The 27,656-nt window shown below is 44.5% G+C and overlaps 1 protein-coding gene across 1 annotated transcript in view; it reads right to left on the reverse strand.

Annotated features, from left to right (window-relative positions):
• mpped2a (metallophosphoesterase domain containing 2a) overlaps positions 1 to 27,656 on the reverse strand; it is a 78,652-nt gene that overhangs the window by 18,649 nt on the left and 32,347 nt on the right. Inside the window, exon 4 of the mRNA XM_083940284.1 lies at positions 23,992 to 24,217. Coding sequence (XP_083796410.1) covers positions 23,992 to 24,217 — 226 coding nt within the window. The remainder of the gene's footprint in view (positions 1 to 23,991; positions 24,218 to 27,656) is intronic.

Raw genomic sequence — 27,656 nt, forward strand, 5'->3', positions numbered from 1 at the left:
TGGATGTTTTTTGCATCTTTCTCTGCTGAACGAGCAGGTAGCCCGAGGTCGGGTTCAGGGGGGGGGGAGAGCAGGGGACCGTCTGCTGACAGATCGCCTTTACTCCCCGGCTGTTTGCTGAGCCATCTTGGGCATCCTTCCACGGGATTGTGATTGCATTTTGTAGCCTCGAGCAGCTTCCTCGTGTCATGGATCCCTCCTCATGTTGCAGACATCTGGTTAGCTCTGGGCTCTTCTAGTCTCCCCTGTGCTCCCTGCTGTGCTGGATCGTTTGATTAAGCCTGCATCGCTCCTAATCATACTCAGAGCTCCTTCTCCCCCCCCCCCCCCCCCCCCCCATACCTGCAGAGCTGCTCCCTTACTGCCTCAAAGTCCCAATGACAACAGCATTTTGAGGCCCTAATGTGACACATTATTTAGTTTGAACAGGACGTTTGGGCAGGATGTACACAGTGTTGTTAAGAAAGAGGTGAATACAATTTGTGACAGGGTTTTTACTAAGAAGTGGGACATTTTTCACAAACAATAAATGAATTAATGATTAATTGTGATACACAATAATAGAATAATCGTTTGTTTCAGCCTGGAGCTTTTCCCCAACATCTCCCTGCATCTTATTTACAATGTTATTTCTAAGTTCCTTTGTTCGATTTCAACTTGTACAAATACATTTTGCTCCTAAATGAACCTATTTTTTTAAACTCATCATGCACAAATTGAGGAGACATGTCACCAAACAACTAAGGATGAACTGAGCTTTTCTCATTTGCACTCGCTCGCCTGTTAAATCCAGAGCGGCGTGGATCCTATTTATTACCACTTGCTCATCTGCCCAATCGCTAAGCTATTCATTATCAAGGTGACTAACCTGCGCAACCATTAGCTGCGAATGCTATTCATTTCATGTTAGTTGGCGCAGGTATGCTGTTAACGAGCGAGTGGCCATTAATTCTGCAGGTACAAAAGGAAAAATGTGACCCCGTTTCAGAGAGCTGCGGCACACCGCCAACACACGGCCGCCGCATGTTTAACTGGCCTCATAGGGGAGAGAGACTTACAGTGTGTTTACACAGTGGCATCTCTGAGCTGGTATTAATAATAGAGCCACTTAGCATTCAGAGGCACTGGTCTCAGCCTCGTTGTTTGTTTCACAGGTCATTAAATTTATGCCGCAGCCCTAATGTTCATTACAGCAGCAAACTGGCCAGGGGTCTGTAACACTCGCTCACTGTCTTTAATCCCCCGCTGTATTCCAAACACCGGCTTTCTTTTCATCCCTCGCTCATTCTAACGTCCCTCACATCTCAGTCCGTTTGCTTCTTTTCCTGGTTTAATTAAAAGGATTGTGCCACTGTTTCCTCGTGTTGTTTTTTTCCCCCCTGACCAAATTATCCAACCCCCTCTCACAGGCGAAAAACCCATGATCGTCAAATCAAGTTTGTTCATAAAGCACGTTTAAAAAAACTACCAGAGTTGATCAAATGTGCCGTACAATCAAATCAAATGAAACAGTGCATCATGGAGACTGCAAACAGTCGCAGAAACAGTAGAGATAACACAATTAAATGCATAGGGAAGGAGATGGAAGACACAAAACTACTTAAGGATATGTAAGTCTGGAGCCTTAAAAGTGTCCACAGAGGGGGGGGACACTTAATTGAAAATGGTAAGATGTTCCAGAGTTAATGCGGGGACCAGGTGGGGGGCACGTTTAACACGCGCGCACACTGTAAATCAACGCTGCGTGAAATTCACGCTGCAGCCACAAACAGCAGCCGGGTCCCACAGGCTCCAAACCACCCACCAGTCCCTTCATTATTCCTTAATGCGACTGATTATTCTCTCCGCAGAAGAAAGAAAAAAAGAAAAAGCGGCCACACGGTCCTGCAGGAGAAAATACAAACACTTTAAGGATTGAGCAAACACTCTGTTTAATCTAATTAATCCTCTTGGAAATGTAGCGCACTTTGAAGGCCTTGTGAGCAGCCGCTGGAGGAAACTAACAGCAGTTGAACCGCGGGAGGAAAACAGAAACGATTCCTTGTAGGAAGAAGTTCCGTGGGTCAGATACCGACTGTTCGTGCTTCTCCGTTGCCAAGACCCACAGGACCTTTATTCCCAAAGTAACTTCATGTTGAGAATCCAAGGATGAAATAGGAGAACATTAAAGCTCAGGCTACCATTTGAAGTAGTTAATTAAGAAAACACAGAGGGACTAGAATAATTATTTACAGGGTCTGCATGTTTGTCATCCTTTCGAAACAAATGGTCATAAAAAATAAAATATGAAAGCATTATATTGCCTAATAATGCTTAATCTTATGAGCCTAATACCACAAGGTCGATGTATTCTCATCAAGGGGTCCGTATGACAACGTATGACACTGCGACTGGTAGTTTCACGTTTACGTTGAGGCACCAAAACAACTTTGTGACTTTCAGTAAACGAGTTCAGTCTCAAAATGTACATGTACATTTATTTAAAACAGGCAGTCTTATTGAGACTGGGATCTCTTTCTCAAGGCAGACCTGTGTCCAAAATAGACATCTACAATTTAAATATACACAGACACATAACACTCACAGTTTCACAATTAAGGAAAGTATTTTCATGTGTTGTTAATACTGAATCCCAAAGCTAATGCCTCTAATCTAAAACACAGACATCTAAAATGCATGCAGTGCAATAGGGATATCATCTACGCATCTGCAAATCTGAAGACAACAGCGATAATGTTAAAGCTCTCACTAGTTAGTCAGTGAGTTCATCAGAAGAACAGAAGCTAAATCGTCAGCCCCACTGAGCAAAAACAAACACACCCTAGTAAACTCCTGATGTCACCTTCCCCCTTTTCTCAAACGTTTCCTGTTTGTATCTGCCGTTTGCGGACAATGCCAAAAAGATGAGAACAAAAACAGAAAAGGGTAGGTCGATAAAGGATCCACACATACTCTGGCTGGGTTTAAAATAGTTGATAATTTAGAGATTGCGGATCCGATATCACATCTCATCTCATCTTCAGCCTCTTATCCGGGGTCGGGTCGCGGGGGCAGCAGCTTTAGCAGGGGACCCCAAACTTCCCTTTCCCGGGCCACAAGATGTAATCTCTCCACCTGGTCCTGGGTCTTCCCCGAGGCCTCCTCCCAGCTGGACGTACCTGGAACACCTCCCTAGGGAGGCGCCCAGGGTTCATCCTTACCAGATGATCCTGAACCACCTCAACTGGCTCCTTTCAACACAAAGGAGCAGCGGCTCTACTCCGAGTTCCACACGGATGCTGAACTTCTCGATTCGCAAAAACGAAAATCGATCTGATCTTGGCATCATATGAAACTATCAGATCTAAGGAACCCGTCGGTTCCAACCATGTCATGTTTGCTTGTCAGGATGGGTTTAAATCATGCTTCAAAGTTACAAGCTCCATTTTGACAAACTAGCATGGCCTTTTTCAAAAGGGGTCCCTTGACCTATGACCTCCAAATATCTGAATGAAAATGGCCTTCAATACTCGTTGTCTGAGTCTGTAGAGCTGCACTTTATTGTGCCGGTTGCTGAAATGTGTTCATGTTAAAGAAAAATGACTTTGACTACTTTGGGGTCATTTCTTAATGTAAACGGTAACATTTCTAATCATGCACCAGGTTAGAAGGGTCAGGTACAGTATGTTATCTGAGAATCTCTTTCATATCCAAAGCAAATGTGTTTTTTGTAACTGAAACTTCCCAAAACGAGTCGATATCGAAGTGAATTGGAAATTGAATCGATTCAGGAAACAGTGGTGGTACCCTGCTCTAGGACGTGGTCATTGTTTAAAAATGTGTACTGCGATACATATCGTGAAGTTGTAGGCAATCCGCAGCCCTAACACAGACATATAATTCATGAATAAAATGTTTATTTGACGAGGAACTGGGACTCGAATAAAGTAAAGTTGATGAAGTTAAAAATATACTCTCTCTGTGAACTAGATGATCTAATCCCTCGCCCCTTCTGCCCGCTCCGACCTGAATCTGAGCGTTTGCAGTGGAGGATCAGAGGCTCTGCAGAGCATCGAGTCGTGCTGCTCTCTAATTAAAGCTGACGCTACCGCTGAAGCCCGCCAGCGCCCGGGTCAAAGGTCACCGCGCAACCACTGACACAAGCAGGTAGCCAGCCACTGTGAAACTGGCTGACAGGCAAGCCGCCGCCTGCCACCACCAGCCTCCCCTCCTCCACCCCTTTAACCTGCACTTCTCCTCCCACTAGTCCCTGCTTCTCATTTTATTATTCCTCCAATTCCCTCCAAGACAAAAAAAACACCCGCCTCTACACATTAACCACTCAATGACATGGGACTGAAAGAATAGAGAGAGAGAAACAGAGGAAAGGAGGGGAGGAAATCTTTGTCAGCAGAGCATCTATAGGAGACTTGCACTTCAGAGCCCTTTCAGTGCCATGAAAGAGCGGGGACACTGCTTCGAAGGCCATCGTAGGACGCGGGGCCAAACATGTCACTGGAAAAATAAATACCGTAGGTGGAAATTTCCCCTGTGCGCCTCTCATACGAACAGACCGCGCCAGAACAAAGGCGCGCTGTTGACCTTCCAAGTGTCCATTCTCTTTAGAGCAAAATGTAGCCGGACCTTGGTTGTGTTTTCCTCGAGATGCAGTCAAGAAAGAAAGGTTTTCGAGGACACTGGTGGTGAGGGAAGCAAGTGAGAGAGGGGGAGGGAGGGAGGGAGAGAGAGAGAGAGAGAGAGAGAGAGAGAGAGAGAGGGAGAGAGAGAGAGCTGAAGCAAGTGAGAGAGAGAGAGAGAGAGAGCTGAAGCAAGTGAGAGAGAGAGAGAGAGAGAGAGAGAGAGAGAGAGAGAGAGAGAGAGAGAGAGAGAGAGAGAGAGCTGAAGCAAGTGAGAGAGAGAGAGAGAGAGAGAGAGAGAGAGAGAGCTGGAGCAAGGGGAGAGACAGAGAGAGAGAGAGAGAGAGAGAGAGAGAGAGAGAGAGGGCTGGAGCAAGGGGGAGAGAGGGAGAGAGAGAGAGAGAGAGAGAGAGAGAGGGCTGGAGCAAGGGGGGGAGAGAGGGAGAGAGAGAGAGAGAGAGAGAGAGAGAGAGAGAGAGAGGGCTGGAGCAAGTGAGAGAGAGAGAGAGAGAGAGAGAGCTGGAGCAAGTGAAAGAGAGAGAGAGAGGGGAGAGAAAGAAAGAGAGAGAGAGAGAGAGAGAGAGAGAGAGAGAGCTGGAGCAAGTGAGAGAGAGAGAGAGAAAAATAAAGCAGAGAGAAAGAAAGAGAGAGGAGGAGCTGGAGCAAGTGCGAGAGAGAGAGACAGAAAGAGAGAGAGAGAGAGAGGGAGAGAGAGGGAGAGCTGGAGCAAGTGAGAGAGAGAAGGGGGAGAGAGAGAGAAAGAGAGAGAGAGCGAGCGAGCTGGAGCAAGTGAGAGAGAGAGAGAGAGGGAGAGAGCGAGCGAGCTGGAGTAAGTGAGAGAGAGAGAGAGAGAGAGAGAGAGAGAGAGAGAGAGAGAGAGAGAGAAGAGGAGACATGCCCACTGGTTGTCCTTTAGGATACAGAGAAATAATATTCCCATCAACTAAACTGAGAAGTGTAAGCCAAGGCAGAGATTCAGGAGGGATGTTGATCTGGTACAAGACGAACCTCACTCACTCAATTGAATTGCTCAAAAAAGGAGATTTCTCAATTTGGATCAAAATAAAAAAAGAGGTGGTCTCCACAGACAGAGACATATTCATGTGTACAGCCTATATCCCCCCATCAGAGTCCCCTTACTATAATGAAAACAGCTTCTCCATCCTTGAAGATGAGATCAGCCTCTACCAGACAAAAGGAAACGTGCTGATCTGTGGTGATCTTAACGCCAGAACAGGCCCAGAATCAGATCTAATCAACACACAAGGAGACAGACATATACCTGGCCAGATCAACATCCCCTCTCCTTCGCACAAAAACAGGAACAACTTCGACAAAACTGTCAACAGAAATGGGCAGCAACTGCTGCAGTTGTGTCGCACGCTGGGTCTGTACATCGTCAACGGTCGGCTTCGAGGGGACTCCTTTGGTCTCTACACTCACAGCTCTCCTCTTGGCAACAGCACTGTGGACTACAGTATTACAGACCTGGAGCCTTTCAGTGTAAGAGCATTCACCGTCAGCCCCCTCACACCCTTATCCGATCACAGCAAAATAACCCTATACCTTAGGAAGACACCAACTGACCCCCATGTAGCAGAGCCCGGTAAACTCAACCCCTCCAAACAACCCTATAGATGGACGAGTAATAGTAAGGATGACTACCACAGAGCCATCGGTCATCCAGCAGTCCAATCCCAATTAGATCATTTTATCACCACCTCCTATCCCCACAGCACTGACGGCCTGAACCAGGCTGTGCGGGATATTAACTCCATATTTGACAGCACAGCATTGCTCTCCAATCTGAAACAATCTGAGTATCAAAGTTCAAATTCAGCTAACGAAAAGTGGTTTGACTCTGACTGCAGGTGTCTGAGAAAAACACTCCGGAAATTATCCAATGAGAAACACCGAGAACCTGACAATCATGAGCTCCGCCTCCAGTACTGGGAAACATTGAAATCCTATAGAAAAACACTGAGAGCTAAAAAGGAGCAGCATGAACAGCGTCAGCTTGAAGAAATTGAGGAGTCCATTGACTCAAACAATTTTTGGAAAAAATGGCATTCATTCAACAAACCAAACAAGGAAGAATTGGCTATTAAAAACGGGGACATATGGAAGAAACATTTTGAAAATCTATACAGTGCAATCACACTGGATTCAGACCAAAATCATCTGCTCAACAAATTAGAAAATCTGGAATCAATCATTAAAGACAACCAAAATCCTTTAGATTATGAGATGAATGAAGGGGAACTGCTGGCTAAGATCCAGAACCTGAAGCCCAGGAAAGCAAGTGGCCCGGATGGCATCTTAAATGAAATGCTCCAGTTTAGCAGCCAGAAAATCAAGACTGCCATGTTAAAATTATTCAATCTCATACTCAACATTGGACATTTTCCTGACACCTGGAGCCAAGGGCTCATCACTCCAATATTCAAAAGTGGAGACAAATATGATCCAAACAATTACAGAGGCATATGTGTCAGCAGCAACCTGGGGAAGTTATTCTGCAGCATCTTAAACAGTCGACTGCAAAACTTCCTCAGGGAGCACAAAGTCCTGAACAAGAGTCAGATTGGTTTTACACCACAACACAGAACCACTGACCACATCTACACCCTGCACAGCCTCATCCAGAAACACGTCCACCACAACAACAACACCATCTTCTCTTGTTTTGTAGATTTCAAGAAAGCATTTGACTCAATTTGGCATCATGGTCTGTTTCTGAAATTACTAGAAAAAGGTATTGGAGGAAAAATCTACGACATTATCAAGACAATGTATATAAATAATAAATGTGCTGTCAAAATTGGAACTAGGGAAACAGACTTCTTCCCACAACATAGAGGAGTGAAGCAGGGGTGCAGTCTGAGCCCCACCCTGTTTAACATTTACATAGACGAACTGGCCAAATCCCTGGAAGAGTCAGAGATCCCTGGTCTCACCCTCTCCGACACAGAAGTCAAATGTTTAATGTTTGCAGATGACCTAATACTGCTCGCTCCATCAGAGGAGGCTCTACAAAAGCAGCTAGATCACCTGCAAAAGTTCTGTCAGACCTGGGCCCTGACCGTAAACCTGGAGAAGACAAAAGTCATGGTCTTTCAGAAACGACGCAAGAGTCAGAATCATCCCCACAGGTTCCACCTGGACCTTACGGACATAGAATACACACACAGCTACACATATCTAGGACTAAATATCACATCGACGGGAAATTTCAATCTGGCCATTAAAGATCTCAGAGACAAAGGCAGAAGAGCTTTCTGGACTATAAAAAAGTCTTCAAACATCGACATCCCTGTCAAAATCTGGATCAAAATATTTCAATCCATAATCGAACCAATCATATTGTATGGTAGTGAAGTGTGGGGCCCGCTCATGAACCAAGACTTCCAAAAATGGGACAAACACCCAATCGAAAGCTTGCACACTGAGATCTGCAAAAGCATCCTCAAAGTTCACAGGAACACCCCCAACAACGGATGCAGAGCTGAACTGGGCCAATTCCCCCTTTTAATTCGGATCCAAAAAAGAGCAATAAAGTTCTACCAACACCTCAGAGCCAGTGAGCCCAGCTCCTACCACTACAAAGCCCTACAATGCCAAGAGGAGAGCAAAGGAGGGAGTCCCCTCAGCCAGCTGGTCCACAGGCTGAACTCCAACAGCACCGGGCACCAAGACCGCCCTCACACCATCCAGCCCCACCAAATTATAGCAAAAGAAAAAGACAATTACATCGACTATTGGACATCCACAACCAAAACCCAGAGCAAACTTCAATGCTATTTGGCCCTAAACAGACGATACTCCATGGCAGATTATCTGAGCTCTGTAACTGAGCCCAGACTGAGGAAAACGTTGACCATGTACAGACTCAGCGACCACAGTCTGGCTTTAGAGAGCGGCAGACACAGGCAGACCTGGCTGTCCAGAGAGGAACGGCTGTGTCGCTTCTGTCCACACAGACAGGTGGAGACAGAGCAACACTTCCTGTTGTACTGCGACACATACACTGATCTCAGAACCCTGATATACACTAAAATCACAGGTTCAACCCCAGACTTCCCCAAACTATCCGACCAAGAAAAGCTACAACATTTACTGGGAGAAAAAAGTGGCACTGCTGTAGATGCAGCGAGATATGTGAACGCCTGCCACAGGAGAAGAGACGAGCTGCACAACAACACCTGACATGATTTCCTCCACATGAGTTGACCTGCACACTGATATGCTGCTTATTATTGTTATTGATATCATCATTATTATTATTATTGTTGTTGTTATTGTTATCATCATCATTATTATTATTATTATTGTTATTATCATCATCATCATCATTATTGTTACTTTTTTCTGTAACTCTGTACGCTTTGGCAATATTGTGAACCACAGTCATGCCAATAAAGCTTGTTGAAATTGAAATTGAAATTGAGAAAGGGAGAGAGAAAAAGAAAGCAGAGAGAGAGAGAGAGAGAGAGAGAGAGAGAGAGAGAGAGAGAGTGAGAGAGAGAGAGAGAGAGAGAGAGAGAGAGAGAGAGAGAGAGAGAGAGAGAGAGAGAGAGAGAGAGTCAAGTCCAAGTGAACCAGAGCTTGTAAACCGCAGTCACATGTGCTCAGGTCTCTTGTTTACAGGTCAGAGTTGTCGCAGCAGGTCAGACGCTGCCGGCTGCAGAGTCAGCAGCGTTGTCACTGCAGCCCCGCGGCCTTTTCTGTAGCTTTTATTTTGTGCTGCTCGGCTTTCTGAACACGAGGAACTGCTGGCTGTCAGATGTCAACATCCACCTCCTCCTCCTCCTCCTCCTCCTCCTCCCACCTCCTCTTGCTGCTGCTGTTGTTGTTGCCCAGAAACCCTCACGCTTTGAGGTTGTTCCCGGGGAGTTGATTGGGTTTTACGTGCTCACTCCTAACAAACTGCTCTTCTGCTTGTGGTTTATTTGATATGGACACACACACACAATACACAATACACAACTGCGAGGCATTGCGACACGACGTGACACTTTTGTTAATTAGTAAAGCTTTTGCATCAGCGTAAAAATAGCAAATATAACGTTAAAGTCTCCACCTCGCTTGCATCAGTCATGACCACACCACGCCCCTCCCAAGATTAAATAACTGCGACTTTTCACATTTGTAACACCTCACTTTGTTTATATGGATGTGTTCTTTAATAGGAAGCCTTGTGAAAACCTTTGCAGAGTTATATCAGTGCAAAATCCACATAGAAAAGGTCTGTTTTTGATATTAATATATCTGTTATCAGGGAATTTCTCCTCAAAAAATCCTATATCGGACGCTCAATGCAAACTTTGCAGCTTTCAGTCGGCACCAAAAGAAAGTATGGAGGCTTAACATGCAGCCCTATTAGTCAGAATTTTGAAAAATACTGTATTTTTTGGTGAAAGATCAGGAAAAAAGATAAAAGACTTGAAAGCTGCTGAAAGAAAAAACACGCCAACACGTCTCTTCTCACACTGGAATGAAAATTAGCTGAAGGTGAGACGCGTTTCCTTTTAGCCCAGACATTAAGAGTCTCACCGCAACAGATGGATGAGCGTCTCTCACACTCACAATCAAGGGCTCCCAGATAAAACACGGAGACCATATTAGGGTGAAAAGAGCCAGGCGACTCGCGTATAACAACCTGTTCTGTATGTTTACGTCACCGCATGCAGACAAAGAGGAGGTAGAATATTAGGGAGGTCAAAAAAAACATCCGGTTTTCTCAACATGTCTGTTTTTTCATGCGCATTTTATGTCCATTAGTTTCCCTAAGAGACAGCGCTCTGTATCTGTCCGACAGGGAACGAGTCAAAGAGACCAGTTGCGTCGACATGCTCACACACACGCACGCACGCACGCACGCACAGACATGCAAACCGACAGGGACGATTACCTCCCAGCCAGAGGCTCTGTGTGTATTGTAACCACAGTCTGTCCACACCACCAGGGACAAACACCGGTCTGACCTCAGAGCAGCGCCGACAGTCTTCTACACAACTACAGAGCAGACACACACCAGCGGTTGAGAGAGCTGTCCCTCTCCATTACTCACGGAGCGCTGCGGCTCACATCCACACTAAAAAAGGTGGTAACAAGCCCACATAACAGACTTAAAATGAATTACAATTATTAATCTTATGATAGATTTTGTTTATTTAACTTAAAAAAAAGATCAGAATTTAACCTTAACAATACCGGAGCTCCAGTGATTAATTGGGGATAACGATGCATCGTGAGACAGTTCAAAACTGGTTTAAATGCATGAAGAAAACGTGTCAATACATTACTATCAGTGTTTCTCTTATGATGCGGGCGATGCTGATGAGCGGCGATGCTGATGAGCGGCGATGCTGATGAGCGAAGGTGCTGATAAGCGTTGTTGAAATTTCGCACGATCATTAATATCCTCTGCGGCCGGTTTTTACCGAATGGCGACATACGCGGCACAGATGTCCGTCGCTGCTGCCTCGCTACAGCCAACGTTGGTGATCTGCATAGTTTGTGCGTCCTGACCCCGGCGTCAGTCAGACCCAGACTCAGATGAGGAGTCTGCTTTCACTAAAGAGGTGGACTAGCAGATGGTAAAAGTGTAGTTAGCATGTTTTATTAGTGCCTTTTGTTTGTTAGCTTCTTAGCTTGTAACTGTCAGTCTTTGCCGGTGTTGTGTCCAAGTCGTTCCCCGTCCAATAGTATTTCACATCTCAGACAATTGAGTTTATGGATTAGTGACGTACCAACTACAGCTGTCCAGGATACATGCACGGACATCTCCTCCTTAAGGAAGGGATTGTGAAAACACCTATCTAGTGACGAACGGTGCTCAGATTGAAGTCACTATAGTCAGTGTGGGTCATTTTCCTTTCATTTTGCCGTGAATCTTGTGATTGGCTGGATCCAGAGCAGGTTTTAGGCTGCATCAGCCCTTTTCCAGGCCCGACAGTGTTTGATGGAGCCGCTGGTCGTCGAGCGGCAGACCTCTGGCTGTCCAGGCCGGTGACTGATGCACACGAGGCCAAGCAGGAGAGCTTTATTAAAACGATGGCCAGGACCCATCACTCTCCCTCTGACATATTGGGGGCTCACCTTGGTGTGGGGGTGCAGCAGCAAGAGAAGGAGGGATCAGGGAGACGCGAGACATTTAGTCTGAATCAACAAACCTCTGTTACGACGTACAGTGTTTATTACACTTATTTAAAAACTGTTTCATGTATTTGTTGCATAACGCGTTCGTGCATACGTGCCTGTGTGTGTGTGCGTGCGTGGAGGGTGAGTCATTTAGCAGGGAGCGCCGTGAGCCGGCACACAGACGAGCGCGAGGGCACGATGACAAATCCATCACTTAACCCTCTCATTTACTCCTTTGACTGGCACTGAGGAACCACACACACACACACACACACACACACACACACACACACACACACACACACACACACACACACACACACACACACACACACACACACACACACACACACACACACACACACACACACACACACACACACACACACACACACACACACACACACACACACACACACACACACACACACACACACACACACACACACACACACACACACACACACACACCTTCCCCTCCTCCCAGCCTTCATCACCTGCTGCAGGAGGCTCCTTACAGTCTGCATCTGTAACCTGAGGACCACCTGCAGCTGCACCAGCACCCACGGGTGCACCAGGCAGGGCCAACAACAACAGCAGCAACAGCAATACACATACTAATGCTCACACACACACACACACACGGCAGGAGCGTCCACCACAATCCGGTAACAGATGCTTGACGCATTCCTATTTGACGCTCCATTAAGTAAAGGTGTCACATCTTAACATCAATGAATCATTACCTCATTAATTATGAAACATCGTTGTAATTAAAGTGACACCGCTGACCAATGGAAACATTTCTTTACCAAGCAAAAAAAACAAAAAACCTGCTTCTTTATTTGTTTGTCTGATCACATTATGACACTTTCAACATGTGATCCTCTGCAGGGGACAAGGAAACATTGATTTAGTTACAAATCTGAATTCTCTTATTTCTCTCTTATCTACATAATAACTCCTGAGTCAATATTTGTAGTCGGCATATTCACGACAAACAAACCGTTACCGTTTTTATTAGAGACAAAATTAGAGACAACAGTGTTTTTCTTTATCTTTATCCTTTTGAAAAGAACTATTTAAATAACTATGTTAGACTAGAGTCATTAAACTGCTTTAAAAGGTCTTTTTTTTAAATTTATCTTCAAATTAATGATCTAAAACTAAGTGAAATCAACTTAAAGAGAACAGTTTTAATCAGGTGTGTCTATATCAGCAGCTATTCTTATACAAGAGAATGATATATATGGTTATACTGTATATATATATATATTTATACTGTAAACATAAATGTCTTTAAAACTCAAAGAACTGTTTGGTTTTCTCTGGTTTCATGTTGGTCACGTTTGGAGCTGCACCTGATAATCATCTACGGTTTTAATCAATTCATTGCTTTGTTTCTAAAACAGTGAAAGTTCCCATTATAATCTATCAGAGGTCGTTTATGTATTTAAATGACTTTGACCAAAAAGAGAATTAGCAAATGCTCAAATTTTGAGAAGACAATGTTCCGCATTTTTGCTTTAAATTATACAGTTGTGAAAAATTGTTGCAGATGAATTTCCTGTCGATTGACTGACTGACAGATGGTTTAGAAAGACGCTGTGTTAACGTTAGCTTTGTTATGCTAATTAAATAGCCGCACTTGCACCATGACTTGAATACAGTTTGCTATCTATGACGCATATCTGGAGCAGAGGGAGGATTCAGGCCGTGAGGGTCGGTGTTTTACACTCCATGAGAATGGGACTGTGTTGAATATCAGTTTAAATCATAGATCATAAATGCTGGCTCAGTCTCATTCCCTGTTTTGGACAGAATTAAGCATCAGAATAACCTAAAACACAGACCGACTCATTAAAAAACTGATGCGTTGACATCGAAAAACAAAAAAAACAATAAAGTTCTCTGTAGTATTCAGGGAAAAAAGCCGTATCTCTTAATTTTCTTCTTTGAAAAGTCACAACTTTATTGTAAAACTGTGGTGGGGGGATGCGTAAAAGCTAATTTCATTCTCTGCATGTTTTCGACATCTTGTGACATTTGGGAGGTCTGACAAACAAACCCTCTGCGGAGTGAAAGACACGCGGGCAGAGCGACCACGGAGCCCTTGACTTCTTGGTGACGGACATTTGTCAGGGACCATTGCCTCATCGGAGGTAACGCTGCCATGTGCTCACACTCACACTGTGTGTGTGTGTGTGTGTGTGTGTGTGTGTGTGTGTGTGTGTGTGTGTGTGTGTGTGTGTGTGTGTGTGTGTGTGTGTGTGTGTGTCAGGCAGGCAGACTGCCAACACAAACTGACAGAGGCTGGCGCCGGTTAAGAGGTGACTTAGGGGTGATTAAGCTAAAAGCAGCCGACGCGAATGTCAGATCTCAACGACGAATGAAAACAGAGTTGAAAAAACACTACATTCATTATAAAGCTGTCCAAATATATAAAATATATAAATATATATATAGTTTAGAAGAGAAACTTTTTTTCTCTTTCTGTTTTAAATGCCAGATAAATTAAATATCTGGAACAACATGCATGAAGAATTGAATACATGAATATGAATACAGAGAATTACATATGAATATATATATAAATTATAATATATCTTTTTTTTCATGTTTATTTGTCTTATTATCATCTACCCAAGAACTTCCACATTATCAGTGTTTGGGTTTGTTTTGTTGAAAGAAGAAAATTAAAGAAAACGAATGAAACACCAACGTACAGTTTACATTTTCTACTACGTTGTCATTTACATGTGCCTTCATCATTTCAATTTAGGTTGTGCAGTAAATTTGCAGGTCAGGACCCAAAGAACGAGGTTGCGGGTAGAAGTGGCTAAAATGTGTTTCCTCAGGAGGGGGGCTGGAGTCTCCCTTAGAGAGAGGGGGAGAAGTTCAGCATCCGTGAGGAACTTGGAGTAGAGCCGCTGCTCCTTTGCGTTGAAAGGAGCCAGTTGAGGTGGTTCAGGATCATCTGGTAAGGATGAACCCTGGGCGCCTCCCTAGGGAGGTGTTCCAGGCACGTCCAGCTGGGAGGAGGCCTCGGGGAAGACCCAGGACCAGGTGGAGAGATTAGATCTCCACACTGGCCTGGGAACGCCTCAGGATCCCCCAGTTAGAGCTGGTTAATGTGGCCCGGGAAAGGGAAGTTTGGGGTCCCCTGCTAAAGCTGCTGCCCCTGAGACCCGAGCCCGGATAAGAGGCTGAAGATGAGATGAGATGAGTAAATTTCCAGGATTGTAAGTAAGACGTGAGCTGGTTTTATAATCCAGATTAGAGTAATCTCATCTAATTATCAGGATAATCGTGACGCTCCTCACAGGTGATGTTTACGTTTACTGCAGCTTTTCCTCTAACTGTAATATTAATTTGGCCAAGGCTAAAAAAATAAATAACAGTTCAAATCAAATAGTGAAAGTGTTTTTTCTGCGCGTACAATTAACACCACTGTGTATTTACCAACCACACAGACGACAAATGTGAGTTTCATCATTTGATAGTCCATCCTGCTGTGATTTCTTTATGACATACTATTTTATGACTTTAATAATAAGGGAGGCCGTTGTGATTTATGATTTTTAACTTTAAGAAAAAGACGTGTCCCATCTGTGACGCCATAAAACATTTGTTTCCTAACTAAATGTAAGATAAAGTGATCCCAGTGTGTTTCCGTGCCATTTTACGTTAATATTTTGTTTATTATTGGGGTAATATTGTGTTTTATTTTGGCCAGGAGAATCACAACACGCCATTTTCATTTTGCTTTTAATGTCAGTATACTCTATAATTAATATTGATGATGTAAACAGGAGTGTCTGTATACTTTTGGCCATATAGTGTAGATCTGAAAACACACACACACACACACACACACACACACACACACACACACACACACACACACACACACACACACACACACACACACACACACACACACACACACACACACACACACACACACACACACACACACACACACACACACACACACACACACACACACACACACACACACACACACACACACACACACACACACACACACACACACAGCTGACCTTTACGTTGAGAAATGAATACATGAATAAAACTAAAATCTGCAAATGACAAATCTGCATTTGGCCGTCCAGGTTTCCCCCCGAGGTGCGTTCAGAGAGTCAAATGAGGGCAGTTGGATTTAATCTGCTGCTCCTGGGAGACAGACGCACGCACGCACGCACGCACGCACGCACGCACGCACGCACGCACGCACGCACGCACGCTGATTTGCTATTGAATAAACCAACCACACACTGATTGCCATTTCATGTGCTAACAAAAGTAAGCACTGTGAAGAAAGAGGAGAGGAGGAATAGCAATAAAAGAGAGCGAGGACGTATCGCGCGTCAATGGGAGATAAGTGGAGGAAGAAGAAAATGAAAGGAGGAAGAGAAGAGAAGAGAGGAGACTCCCCAGTGGACGGGGCACAAGAGAAAGGGTTCTGGCTCGGAGGATCAGGGAGGAGGCAGCAACAGTTTGACCTTCGACCAGGGAGTTAAGCTGCGGTCAAGTCCAGAATCACAAAACAGTCTAAATCCCCACAGACCGCCTCTCTCTTCTCCGCTCCAGCTTCTCTGTTCTGGGTCAGTCGGCAGCAGAGCTTATCAGAGTCGGCGAAACCAGCAGGATTCCTCACATATCTGAGACCAGTCTGACCGGTCACTCCTCCGATTACCGATGTCTGAGCTCAGTCTTTGATTTGAGGAGTCACAGAGGTCAGAATGATGTCTTTGCGACTGACTAGCTAGTCCAAAGATTTATGTAAAGTATCCAATTCACAATGACAGGACACACAAAGGCAGCTAATAGTCAGTGGAGAAGCTAAAGCAAAGGGAATATCTGGGATAGATAATCATTCTGCAGTAGCATGTGTTATGTGGAAAGACCTGGTCACACCTGCATTTAACAGCTAAATCTTTAAAAGTCATTTCCACGGAACTGCGTCGATCCATGGATTTGCACACAGGAGCAAAGTAAATCCGCACAAGTCGAGTTTCACTTTGGTAACCGTGACCATCGTGACCGTGCTGACCTCTGAGCTAACAGAGAGAAAGAAAGCTATGGTAGCTTATTAGCTGCATTGCACATTACACAGTTAAGAGACAGGAGATGACGGTAAAGTAACGATTACAACCTTTGAATAAACTGTGTTAACTCACTGCCTCGCTAGCAACAAAGCTAACTGTCTACTATCTACCTGGGGCGGCAGTAGCTAAGTCCATCTGTGACTCGGCTGGGACAAGACCCTGTGTGGACCATGAATGGAGTGTGGACTGCTGCCAGTTCATCTCCTGGGCACTGCCGGTGTGCTGTTGACCAAGGCACTGAACCCTCAACTGCTCGGGACGCCGGTCCTCTGGCAGCCCCCTCGCTCTGACATCTCTCCAGTAATTGCATGTATATAGGTCATGTTTGTGCATGTGTGTGTATTTTGGGCCTGTCTGTGTGTGTGTAACATGAATGTTGTTGTTGCTGTTGCAGGATTAATAAAGTAATTCTTCTTCTTCTTCTTCTTCTATTAGGGGGGAAAGTTAACACTTCTTCTTCTATTAGGAGGGAAAGTAAACACCACTACCCGGACCTTTTGGGACCGAGTAGTGGCTGCAGCACTTCACTAACTATCCATGCAAGACGTCACTACATCTCCAAACTTTTAGACGCACATATTCATCTAAAACTTGTGAATCATTAAAGTGCATCGTAAAGTAAAGCTGCAAATAACATGTCTGCTGCTATTTCATCTAAAGATCAAATGTATTCCTTCACCGAAGGTCTGCGCGCTCATCGTTAAGTTTCCAGAGCACAAGTTATGCAACCAAAGGGTCTATTTGGTCTCATCTGTTTCCACGCGCACAGAAAAACACCTATTCATGTTTCAGAATCTGACCCAAAGTTCAGGGTGTAATCGTTTGAATATTCAGCACAGATCTCAAGTGTTTTAAGAGTTTAACCTAAAGCCGTCAGACTGGAGCGGCACTCAACCTCCTTCTTTTAACCGTTTACAAAAAAGGGCAAAAAAACAGAAATTCATATCCTGCGTTAAAAAAGTATTTTAAAAGGCAGAAGATTAGAAAGCAGAGTGATAAATACATTAAATGGTTTAAAGTTCAGAGACTCAGGAGTTTGACTTTGTCTCAGAAATCTCGTTGCCTGAAGCAGAAAGACTTAACGATGTGAATAAAATTTCAAAACTGTTCCAGAGAGACCTTCGGCTCCTCCTAAAATACGCATGATTGACAAGGTGCAGAAGCCTGCTCATCTACGCACAGTGTGTGTGTGTGTGTGTGTGTGTGTGTGTGTGTGTGCGTGTGTGCGTAGGAGTGTGTGTGTGAGTGAGAGTAGAGGAGGTTTAGGTATTCGGTCTGTTAAGCATCTGTCATTAAACAGTGTGTGTTGTGTGTCTTTCATGGTGCACTGCTTTCACTCCGAGCAGAGTGAAAAAGGGTCAGAAGAGAGTTTTACCCGAAATGTATAGAACTGAGCATAAGGAGCGTCATAAAAGGTGTTTGCAAATATGTCTAATTAAGTGATTTGATTAAAAGAGAGGCGAAATCAACATCCCTCAAAAACAGAAACACATTTTCAAGCAAATATTTGCTTCTGAAATGTGAGGATTGGCTGCTTTTATGTATTTTATATCATTTTAAATGAAATTAAGTTTGATTTAAAGAAGAAGAAGATGCCACCTTGAAGGAGAAATATTGAAAATTATAAAATTAAAGAGGTTTAATAAGAAAAAAAGATATCTGCGTTTTGAAAGAGACGTTTCTTTATCATTCATATTTCCCATTTCTTCTGATAAGGACAGCTCAAGGATAAAGTGCCCCTTTAATCAACGCCGCTCGCGTTCGTGTTTCAGGGGAAGAATTCGGAAGTTCTCGAGTATCTGAATGGGAGCAGCTGCCGTCATTCAACTGGGAGTGGAAATAGTTACAAAAAAAGATGTTAAATTAATTTTCCTTGCAGTTTTTTTCTAGTTTGATTCACGTCTCGCATAAAATTAACCTGTTCTGTTTCGATACCTTACATGTCTGACCAATGCAGCAACATGGCCGCCACAAATGTAACATCTTACTTTACCGAAATGGTGTCGCTTAGTTAAGAAAAACTGTCATTTATTACTTACGACTGACATTAAAGGGATAGTTTGCGTATTTTGAAATTGGGTTGTATGAGGTACTTAACCCTCATTACTGTGTTACCTACAGAAGATGGTGGTCGGTCAGTTTGGTGAAGTGGACACAGAAGCTTAGCAATGAATCACTGTGGACAGGGACGCCGTTTAAGTGTGACTTTGGTGGTCTAAAGCAGTGGTGTCAAAGTGATCCAGTAAAAGGACGCTGTGACTGCAGGTTTTCATTCCAACCAATCAAAAACACACCTGGTCCAACAAATCAACTGTGTGAAGACAGTTCAGGTGATTGAATAAGTCGAGTCAGGTGTGTTCTTGCTTGGTTGGAATGAAAACCTGCAGCCACAGCGGCCCTTTACTGGATCAGTTTGACACATGTGGTCTAAAGGGTTATTTCGGCTTCACCAAATTCCCACGATAACATCAACTTGTTGCACAAACTAACTTGATCGAGTTAGCGGTAGACTACTACCAGATAAAATGACATTGCATTGAACTGTTTTGTCAGCAAGGTAAAGTAGTGACAATACTTATAGCACACACTTAAACTGTTTTTTTAGGTGCTAAAATCCATTGGTCTGCTGTACCCTGTCCACAGATACTGGGTCAGTAGCCAGCCCCCACCACAGCGACTTCCTGGTTGATCCAATCAGGAAGTGCCAAAACTGCAGTTCTCTGAGTGTCCACTAGGAGCAGGTTTCATAACAGAGCAGTTTCTCATTGACCCCCATGAAAAAAGTGTCCAAACAAATACGATAATAAAGCAAAAGACAAGTTCTGTCATTTCCATCATGGTGCCAAAAAGTTATTTCAGTCAAATAAAAAGTTATTTCTGCAGATCAAAGTGACTGGGTGGCTTTAATGTGTTCCTCATAAATATATACAAGTGTAGCCTAATAAATGTCTTAATCACATAAGTGTCAGCCCGATCACGCTATAAACTTGGGATCATTCAGATCCAAGAAACATTGAAGTTTAAAAAAAGACATATCTTTGTTATACCCACAGTCTTATAGTTACGTATGTTTGCATATTATGATTCAGATATCTGTTGTCAGAGTCTGCACAGAGGAGAGTACAGAGCCCCTGAAAGGGTTTCCGTACGGCCCTGCACCACACATTGCTACGTGGTCTGTGGAAAACAAAAATCAGACATTTAAATGATGGATTGATAAAGAAAAATGGTGGGAGCAGCGGTGGAGAGAAGGGTGTAATGTTGCTAATCAGTCAGCAGGAGCAGAACGTCTCCTTCCATCTCGTACGGATGAAAACCTGCGGGGTCGTTGTGTGTACACGGCTGTAACCTGCTGCCTCGCCACAATACCCAAGGGTCCCCTTACTCTTATGGAAGAACTCTGAATGACTGATCCAGCAGTTCATGTTAATTTGCAAAACACACACACAGAAAAAAATTACATTTTAGTGGGTTTCATGAAAGTATTAAAGTTGCTGCTACTTGCTTTTTTTAAATCTCACATGCTGAGAGGCTGATGGATTAAAACAGAAACAGCTTTTGAGAACAAAAACAGGCTCTGATGATTTCTTGTTAGAGTGAAAACAAGGAAAACTTCCTTTTGAGGACATTTGTTTCTGTCCTCGACTATTTTCAGTTTGAGCTGGACGTGTCTCGAGATATTTGGGGCTTATCTGTTGGTTGGTCACAGAACGGGGAGGGGCGACAAGACGGCGGTGACGTCTATGTGAAACAACGAAGCTTCTTCTTCCTCGTCGAATTTCTGCCGCTCTACATCCGTCATCTGGTATAAATGATACGACTGGCTATGAGCTACGTACGTACCCCTTGATAGACTTTCATGCCGCCCAATAAACGGCTCTGGGCAATCGTAAACCACGCCTCAAATATCAGAAACTGAATGGGTGGTTCCCAAACCAAATCTTCTTGGCGCAACATTTCACCTCAGTGTGTCCGTGACTTGCCGTAAGTCAGTCTATACGGACGTTGGCCCGCTATAACGGTCACTTTGCAATGAGCATACAGAAGTTCACATACAAGTGTCCACCACTTGTACCATCCTGCAATGTTGATTTGAATGTAATGTTCTACAAATTCTACTCTGAATTAGCTCATTTCTATGTTTGGTATTCTCCTGTTTGCATTGTCCTCAGGAAAAATACAGTTTTCTATTAAAAAATTGTCATAAAACTAGAAAGACCTTAAAACTTCAGCTCACAGAAAGCAGATGGGTGATTTAGATGAACTGACCAGCGAGCTGAAAATTGAACACATCATCTAGTTGTGTTGTTAGAGCGGCAGCAGCAGCAGCAGCAGCAGGAGCAGCAGCAGCAGACCACTGCAGCTTTATCAGACGGTCGTTACACGCTACATTTCCTGAGTGATGCCGTCCCTTCTCCGGCCTGCTGCAGCGGCAGACCGCTGAGGGCTCAGAGAAGCTCGGGCCACCCAGGCGGCGAGCTGGTGAGCTGTTGATGAAGTGAGGGGTCACTGCGGGGCTAAGTGAGACCTCACACTGGACAAGCAGGCCAGACCTCGGGCCACGGTGGCATATGGGTGTGAAGGAGGTGAGGAAGCTGAGGAGGGGGTGGAGGGGGCGGCCAAGCTGTCCACTCCGCCTCTCTCGAGACCCCCAGCTGTCATAACAGACACTTACCAGCCCTCACACTAAACACCCACCAGGGAGGGGGGAGGGGCAGCGGGGGGGCAGCATCCTTCCTCTTTCAAACAGAAGGATGGAAAAGAGGAAGGATAGAGGGAGAAAGAGAGGTAATCTCTTCTTCCTGCTGCTGTGATGTCTGAGGAATGCTGGGACCTGACCCCGCCACTGTCCCTCTGCCACTTCTGAGGCCAGACTGCAAACCTGCTAATTATAGCCACTCAAAAGGATGAAGGTGTGACCTAGATAGTTATTTTAAGTCTGGAGCAGACTTGTGAGAACCAAAGCCCGGAGAGAGAGAGAGAGAGAGAGGGGGACAGCAGGATAGAGGAAGTTCCAGCCTCCAACGTAACACAACAAAATACACAGTTGCAGTACGGGCGACATAGATGGATTACTGAACGGGCCTACAGGGCACAGGCTCAGGGGCCCTTAGGTCAGGGGCCCTGACTCATAAAATGTTGCTGAAAACCCCCAAAATGACCACAAAGTGATGCTTGAGTTTACACAAAATGACCAAAAATGACGACAAAGTACCAAAAAAGGACGATAGGGACGCAAAATGACCACAAAGTGATGCTTAAGTTTACACAAAATGACCAAAAATGACGACAAAGGACCAAAAAAGGACGATAGGGACGTAAAATGACCGCAAAAGGGACAAAAAAATGACCACAAAAAGATGCAAAATGACTGAAAATAGACACAAACTGACCACGAATGATCACAAAGACACGCACAATAATTAAAATCATATGTAAAATGAGAAACAAAATGACGACATCGAAACATAAAATGTCTAAAAAATAAATAAAAGGCTAATTTTGCTTTGTTTCTCTGTCATCATAATACATTTTAATTAATTGTCAGAATAAATGAGCAGTTTCAGGACAATTTTTCTGACACTTTAACCCGTGCCTTGACCACAGACACCACGTCAGCATCGTACTGGCGTGTTTATCCCACACTGAAGCCAGAACTACACCAGCTCCGTCTGGTCCTTGAATTCTCTGGCAGCAGCGCAGCGACAGTGACAGGCGGTGAAATTGTCCGTAAATGTAAAGTGTAGGTTACAATTTGTCCGCGAATAAACACTGCAGCCCCTCCAGTGGTCCTGTGTCCTAACCTCCCAGCTGCTGGGCAGAAGCGAAGGGACGTGTCTGTGGGATTAAACCGGAGCCCAGTGAGCTGCTCTCTGGCTCCAGCCACAGCACGCTCTGCTCTTATTCAGCCTTTTTATTGGGCGTCGACATCCCGTTTACGTGCATATTGTCCAAAAAAATTGACTCGAAGCGTAAATAAATGCTTCAGGTCACGTTAAAGCCTGTGAGGCCCGCTGGTGCAGACAGCTGCATAGATTAGAACGTATCTGTTGCGTGAGACATGCGAGGGAAGAACGCATCTGAGGCGCCTGCGGTTTAGACGCCGGGTAAATCATTAACTGAAGTAATAACTAGTAAATCTAATGTATGGATGGAGCGGGGCAGGTGCTGATGACTGGATGTACTCCAGATTTCATGTCAAGCTGTTGCTTTAATGTACACTGTACTTAAGCATATTTAATGTTCAAGTCTGTATATGTTATATTCACCTGCCTGCACGATGCGTTGCACAATGAGTTCAAGTTACATAAAAGTATCATAACCTCCTCTAAAATATGTTTATCTCAGTAAAATAGGCAGTTGTAAAAACTTTAACCGCTGTGCATCTGCAGTAACAAGTTAATTAAGTTAATTTTGTGTAATATAGGTGTAAAATATTGGTATTACAAATACATGATCACATCCGAGGTAAACACTTTATACCGAACAGTTCAGACACAAAAGTACACACTTTACATGCTTCAAGGTGCAGAACCAACCTAGAGTTTAACACACATGAAATGTTGAGTGCATGCGAGCTGAGAAGATCTCAGGAGACTTTTCTTCCATCAAGTACTTTTTTCTGCAACACTTCACACTCCCACCTGCCTCTGTTTGTCGAATACACGCTGCTTACACCATTCCTCGCCCCAAACAAACACCACCCCAACCCCCTCTCTGCGTTCTTTCCACACCTGAGAGCCTATTGACACAGTGTCCTGGTACCACGCGTATCACTTAACCCCGTGTCAAAACACAGGTGTAATGTAAGCCCGGGGAGCAGGCGAAGGTCCTGTGCTCATAAAGGAATGTGCGAGCTGGGAATAGCACCCTGCGTGTAAGAGAGGCCCCTCATTGAGAGGAGCAGAGTACAGAGTTACTGCAGAGAGAGAAGAGCTGGAAAACAGCCAGACACTGACAGAGAGGAAGGCACACCTTCACCTCAGGGAGCCACAACACAACGAGACAGAACTGCGACTCAGCGGTTATGAAAGACACAATGTGATGAGGGTAGTTTTGGATGGAGGATAAAAAAAAAAAAGGAAGGTGGGTGCTCTTACCATGGCGCCCCGTATATCCGGAATCCCTTTATGGTGACGTCCGAGTCCTGCAGGTACACACAGTTTGTGAGGAGCGTCTGGACATTGTCAAAGTCCTCCGGTTTGAGTTTGGAGACCGAGGGGAATCGGTAGTAATCCTGCTTGACCAGCTCGGCCATAAAGTCCTTATCGAAGGTCAGCTCGTGGTTGCCGGCGATCACCACCTTGAATTCATACGGGAGGCCACCTGAGACGAGACAGGAGAGGGAGAGTGTGGTGAGCTGAAGACCGACATCCACACAAGTATCCAAACGGTAAACTCTCTTGCAGCCTATGGTACAATTTCATCATCTGTGTCATTTTCTAAAATCTGAAACCTGAAAACAAAACGCAAAACAAATTCTTCACACGCGGCATATTGTGTCCGCGTCGTGCAGGATTTTATAAGATCACCAGCGTTGTTGATTGTGCTTTCCAACTGCAAACACTCCCTCAGCAGCTCTCTGTATACCTAACCCAGAGAGCTCAGACCAGTACTGGAGAGATAAGTCAGGTAAGTGGAGGGGAAAAATAGCCTCAATTCAGACAGTCAGAGAGGTTACAACCACAGCTGACGGCTCTGCTTGACCCCAGCAGACCGCCGTCCATCTCTGCAGACACCGGGCGGCTGGAAAAAGCATGAACCTGAACTAAATAGAGAAGAACATCTATTACAATTCTCATCCCCTCATCATTCTGCCGTGCCCTTTTTCGCTCTCCTCTGTCGGGGTGATTTGTCCCGCGTCCCCTTCGCCATCAAGATACTGACTTACTACTTCATTCCGGCAGACTGAGCACTCAGCGAAAGGCTGTGGCCTTCATCCCCCCTACTTTCTTCCTCTATATTTCTCTTTTTGCTCTCCTGCAATCTGCCGTTAAGGTTTCCTGGGTCTTTTTTGTTTTTATCCCGCTCTGTAGATTCTGTACAGACCAATCTGCAGGCTAATTTACGCGTAGAGCTTACCAGCAGCACCTCAAACCCAGATGATATAATTTATAATGAGGCTGTTAAGAATTGTTATTTTCATTACTGACTATCTCCTTATTACTTCTGGTCTATAAAATGTCAGAAAAGTGATTAACAGCTAACATTATTTCCAGGTAGCCAGGGTCTGAAATTAACACTCAAGCGCCACATGATGGGTAAACGTACCAAAAGCGGCTTCGCTAACACTAGCTGGCAGCTGACGGGGCTGCAGCAGCAGAGTGGCTGGTGTATGTGCATGTGTGTGCACGTGTGTGCATCAGTGTACATTTGTGTGTTTCAGACAGCCCTCCGCGAAACTCGAAGCACAGACGGCAGAGTGACAGGAGAGAGAGAGAAGCAAACAACAGGTCCAATGCTAGCAAGCATTAGCCAATAGGTCATTATGTGGCGATATATTTACAATGAGTCAGCCAAACGTCTAAACCAAAGCACGCCACGGAAGGACGAAGAGGCGGAAGGACACGTTGAAAGAAAACTTATTGAGTAATGGCGGTTTGGAGATAACGGTGTTACAAGAGAGAGTATGATGATGATGTGATCAGCTGTCCTGTCTGTCGACAGTACGCAAAAGACATCATCTACCCGCCATCTTGATCGCTGAGTTCAAACAAAAATAGTTAATCTCGGACCCTGCTAGTGACCTTAAAGTGTAATTCTGGCGTAAAATCATCCCATGGTCTTTTTCGGCACTCAGATACATCAGTTTTATCCCCCTGTAAGCACTATTAACATTACTGTGGGTATTATCCTCGAGGATCGCCAACAGCCGGACGTGGCTAACAGTGATTAGCTCGGGGCAGTAAGGTGAAGGCATTCAAACGTCTTTTTTAACCACTAATGCTGATCAAAATAACAGCAAACCTCTGCAGCAGCATGAGAAGAGTCCCTACACAGAAAACAAAGCACCAATGGGCTCCTTCCTTTGGGATTGACTTTGGTAATCCACTTGAATGGACTTTACTATGAGAGGAGCTGGTACAGGGGCCAGTAGGTAAGTCTTTAAAACACTCTTTAATAAACTCTGGCTTCACTAACTACGTTGTTGGTGCTTTGTTTTGTGTGTAGGGACTCTTCTCATGCTGCTGCAGAGGTTTGCTGTTATTTTCAGCAGCATTAGTGGTTAAAAAAGACCTTTGAATGCCTTCACGGTACTGCCCCGAGCTAATCAGTGTTAGCCACATCCGGCTGTTAGCGACACTACAGGATTTCTCCGTAAATAGTCTTTGTGAAACCTTTTTGTCCTCTGCTCCATATTGCTCTGGCCAGTAACAGCAGATGCATGCCAACAGGGGACGTTGAATAAAAGAATCCAATAAAAAAAAAACACCTTTTGCTGAATTGAATTTAGTTGAATAAAAATGTTTTTGACTCATGACAGTGAGTGAAAGAAAAGATGTAAACGCGCAGCTCAATTTTGCAGCGGTCAAGTTCACACTTTGAAATGTTGATAATAGAATCTGAAAAGAATACAAATTCAATCAGGATACGCTGGCTCAATGAAAAAGAAAACACTAAAGTGTGTGAGCGGGAGAGAGAGTGGGAGTGTGTGTGTGTGTGTCCTCTAATACTGAAAATGAAAGAATCATGGTTCCCCGGTCTACAGATTTCATTCCCGCTACTCTAAATTAGCTCCTGTCGCATTTCAGGATCATAAATTCCAGTCTAACCTTATATGAGAGCGCCGTCTCTCAGTCCCACAGCACTCTAACTGGATCACACACACACACACACACACACACACACACACACACACACACACACACACACACACACACACACACACACACACACACACACACACACACACACACACACACACACACACACACACACACACACACACACACACACACACACACACACACACACACACACACACACACACACACACACACACACACACACACACACACAAAAGCGAATCATCTTCTCCACCACCACGCAGGAAAAAAAAAAAAGGTGGGGAAAACATAATTACCATCAAACAACTCCATCTCCATTACTCTACTGGGGATTTGGACTGCTTTTTTTTATTGCCGCCGTGATACATCTCACAGCGCCGGTGGAGTGCTACGCCTAGATTTATTTCTTATACTTCGCCCACAGACGGATATGAAAGAGAAGATCAGAACAGAAGTTTAACTCCAAAGAACAACGTGTGCGGGGAAATGTTTTGTCGCACCTCTCAAGAAGGTTCACAAAGATGCTTTTCTTGAATCTTTATAAAAACCTGTTTTCACCGTGCGATACTACAATTATACTTTCCGCTAACTGTATTATTGCTTTTTCCTTGTGCAATTACAGCTGTACAATGTTTATTTTGTTAAGATTACTCTGAAAAATATCCTTTTTCTGGTGGTTGTAATATAAAATATTTTTAGTTTGACCAGATGTGCAGCGACGCACTCACAAACCTCCAACAGGACATTAACAAGCAGGGTGCTCCCAAACGCACTGAGCCATTTTCCACATTGCTTAGCAGCGACACATGCACGCACACACACACGCACACACACGGCGTAGCTGTCTGTGTTGATGGATGGAGTTGTTTGATAGAAGCTGACGAGTGTGCCCTGAACACTGTATGAGCCGTGACACAGCAGAAAACAATGCTGTGTATTTTTGTTCACCCTCTGTGTGAGTGTGTGTGTGTGTGTGT

This window comes from Echiichthys vipera (assembly GCF_963691815.1).
Source record: "Echiichthys vipera genome assembly, chromosome: 1".
Lineage (NCBI taxonomy): Eukaryota > Metazoa > Chordata > Actinopteri > Perciformes > Trachinidae > Echiichthys > Echiichthys vipera.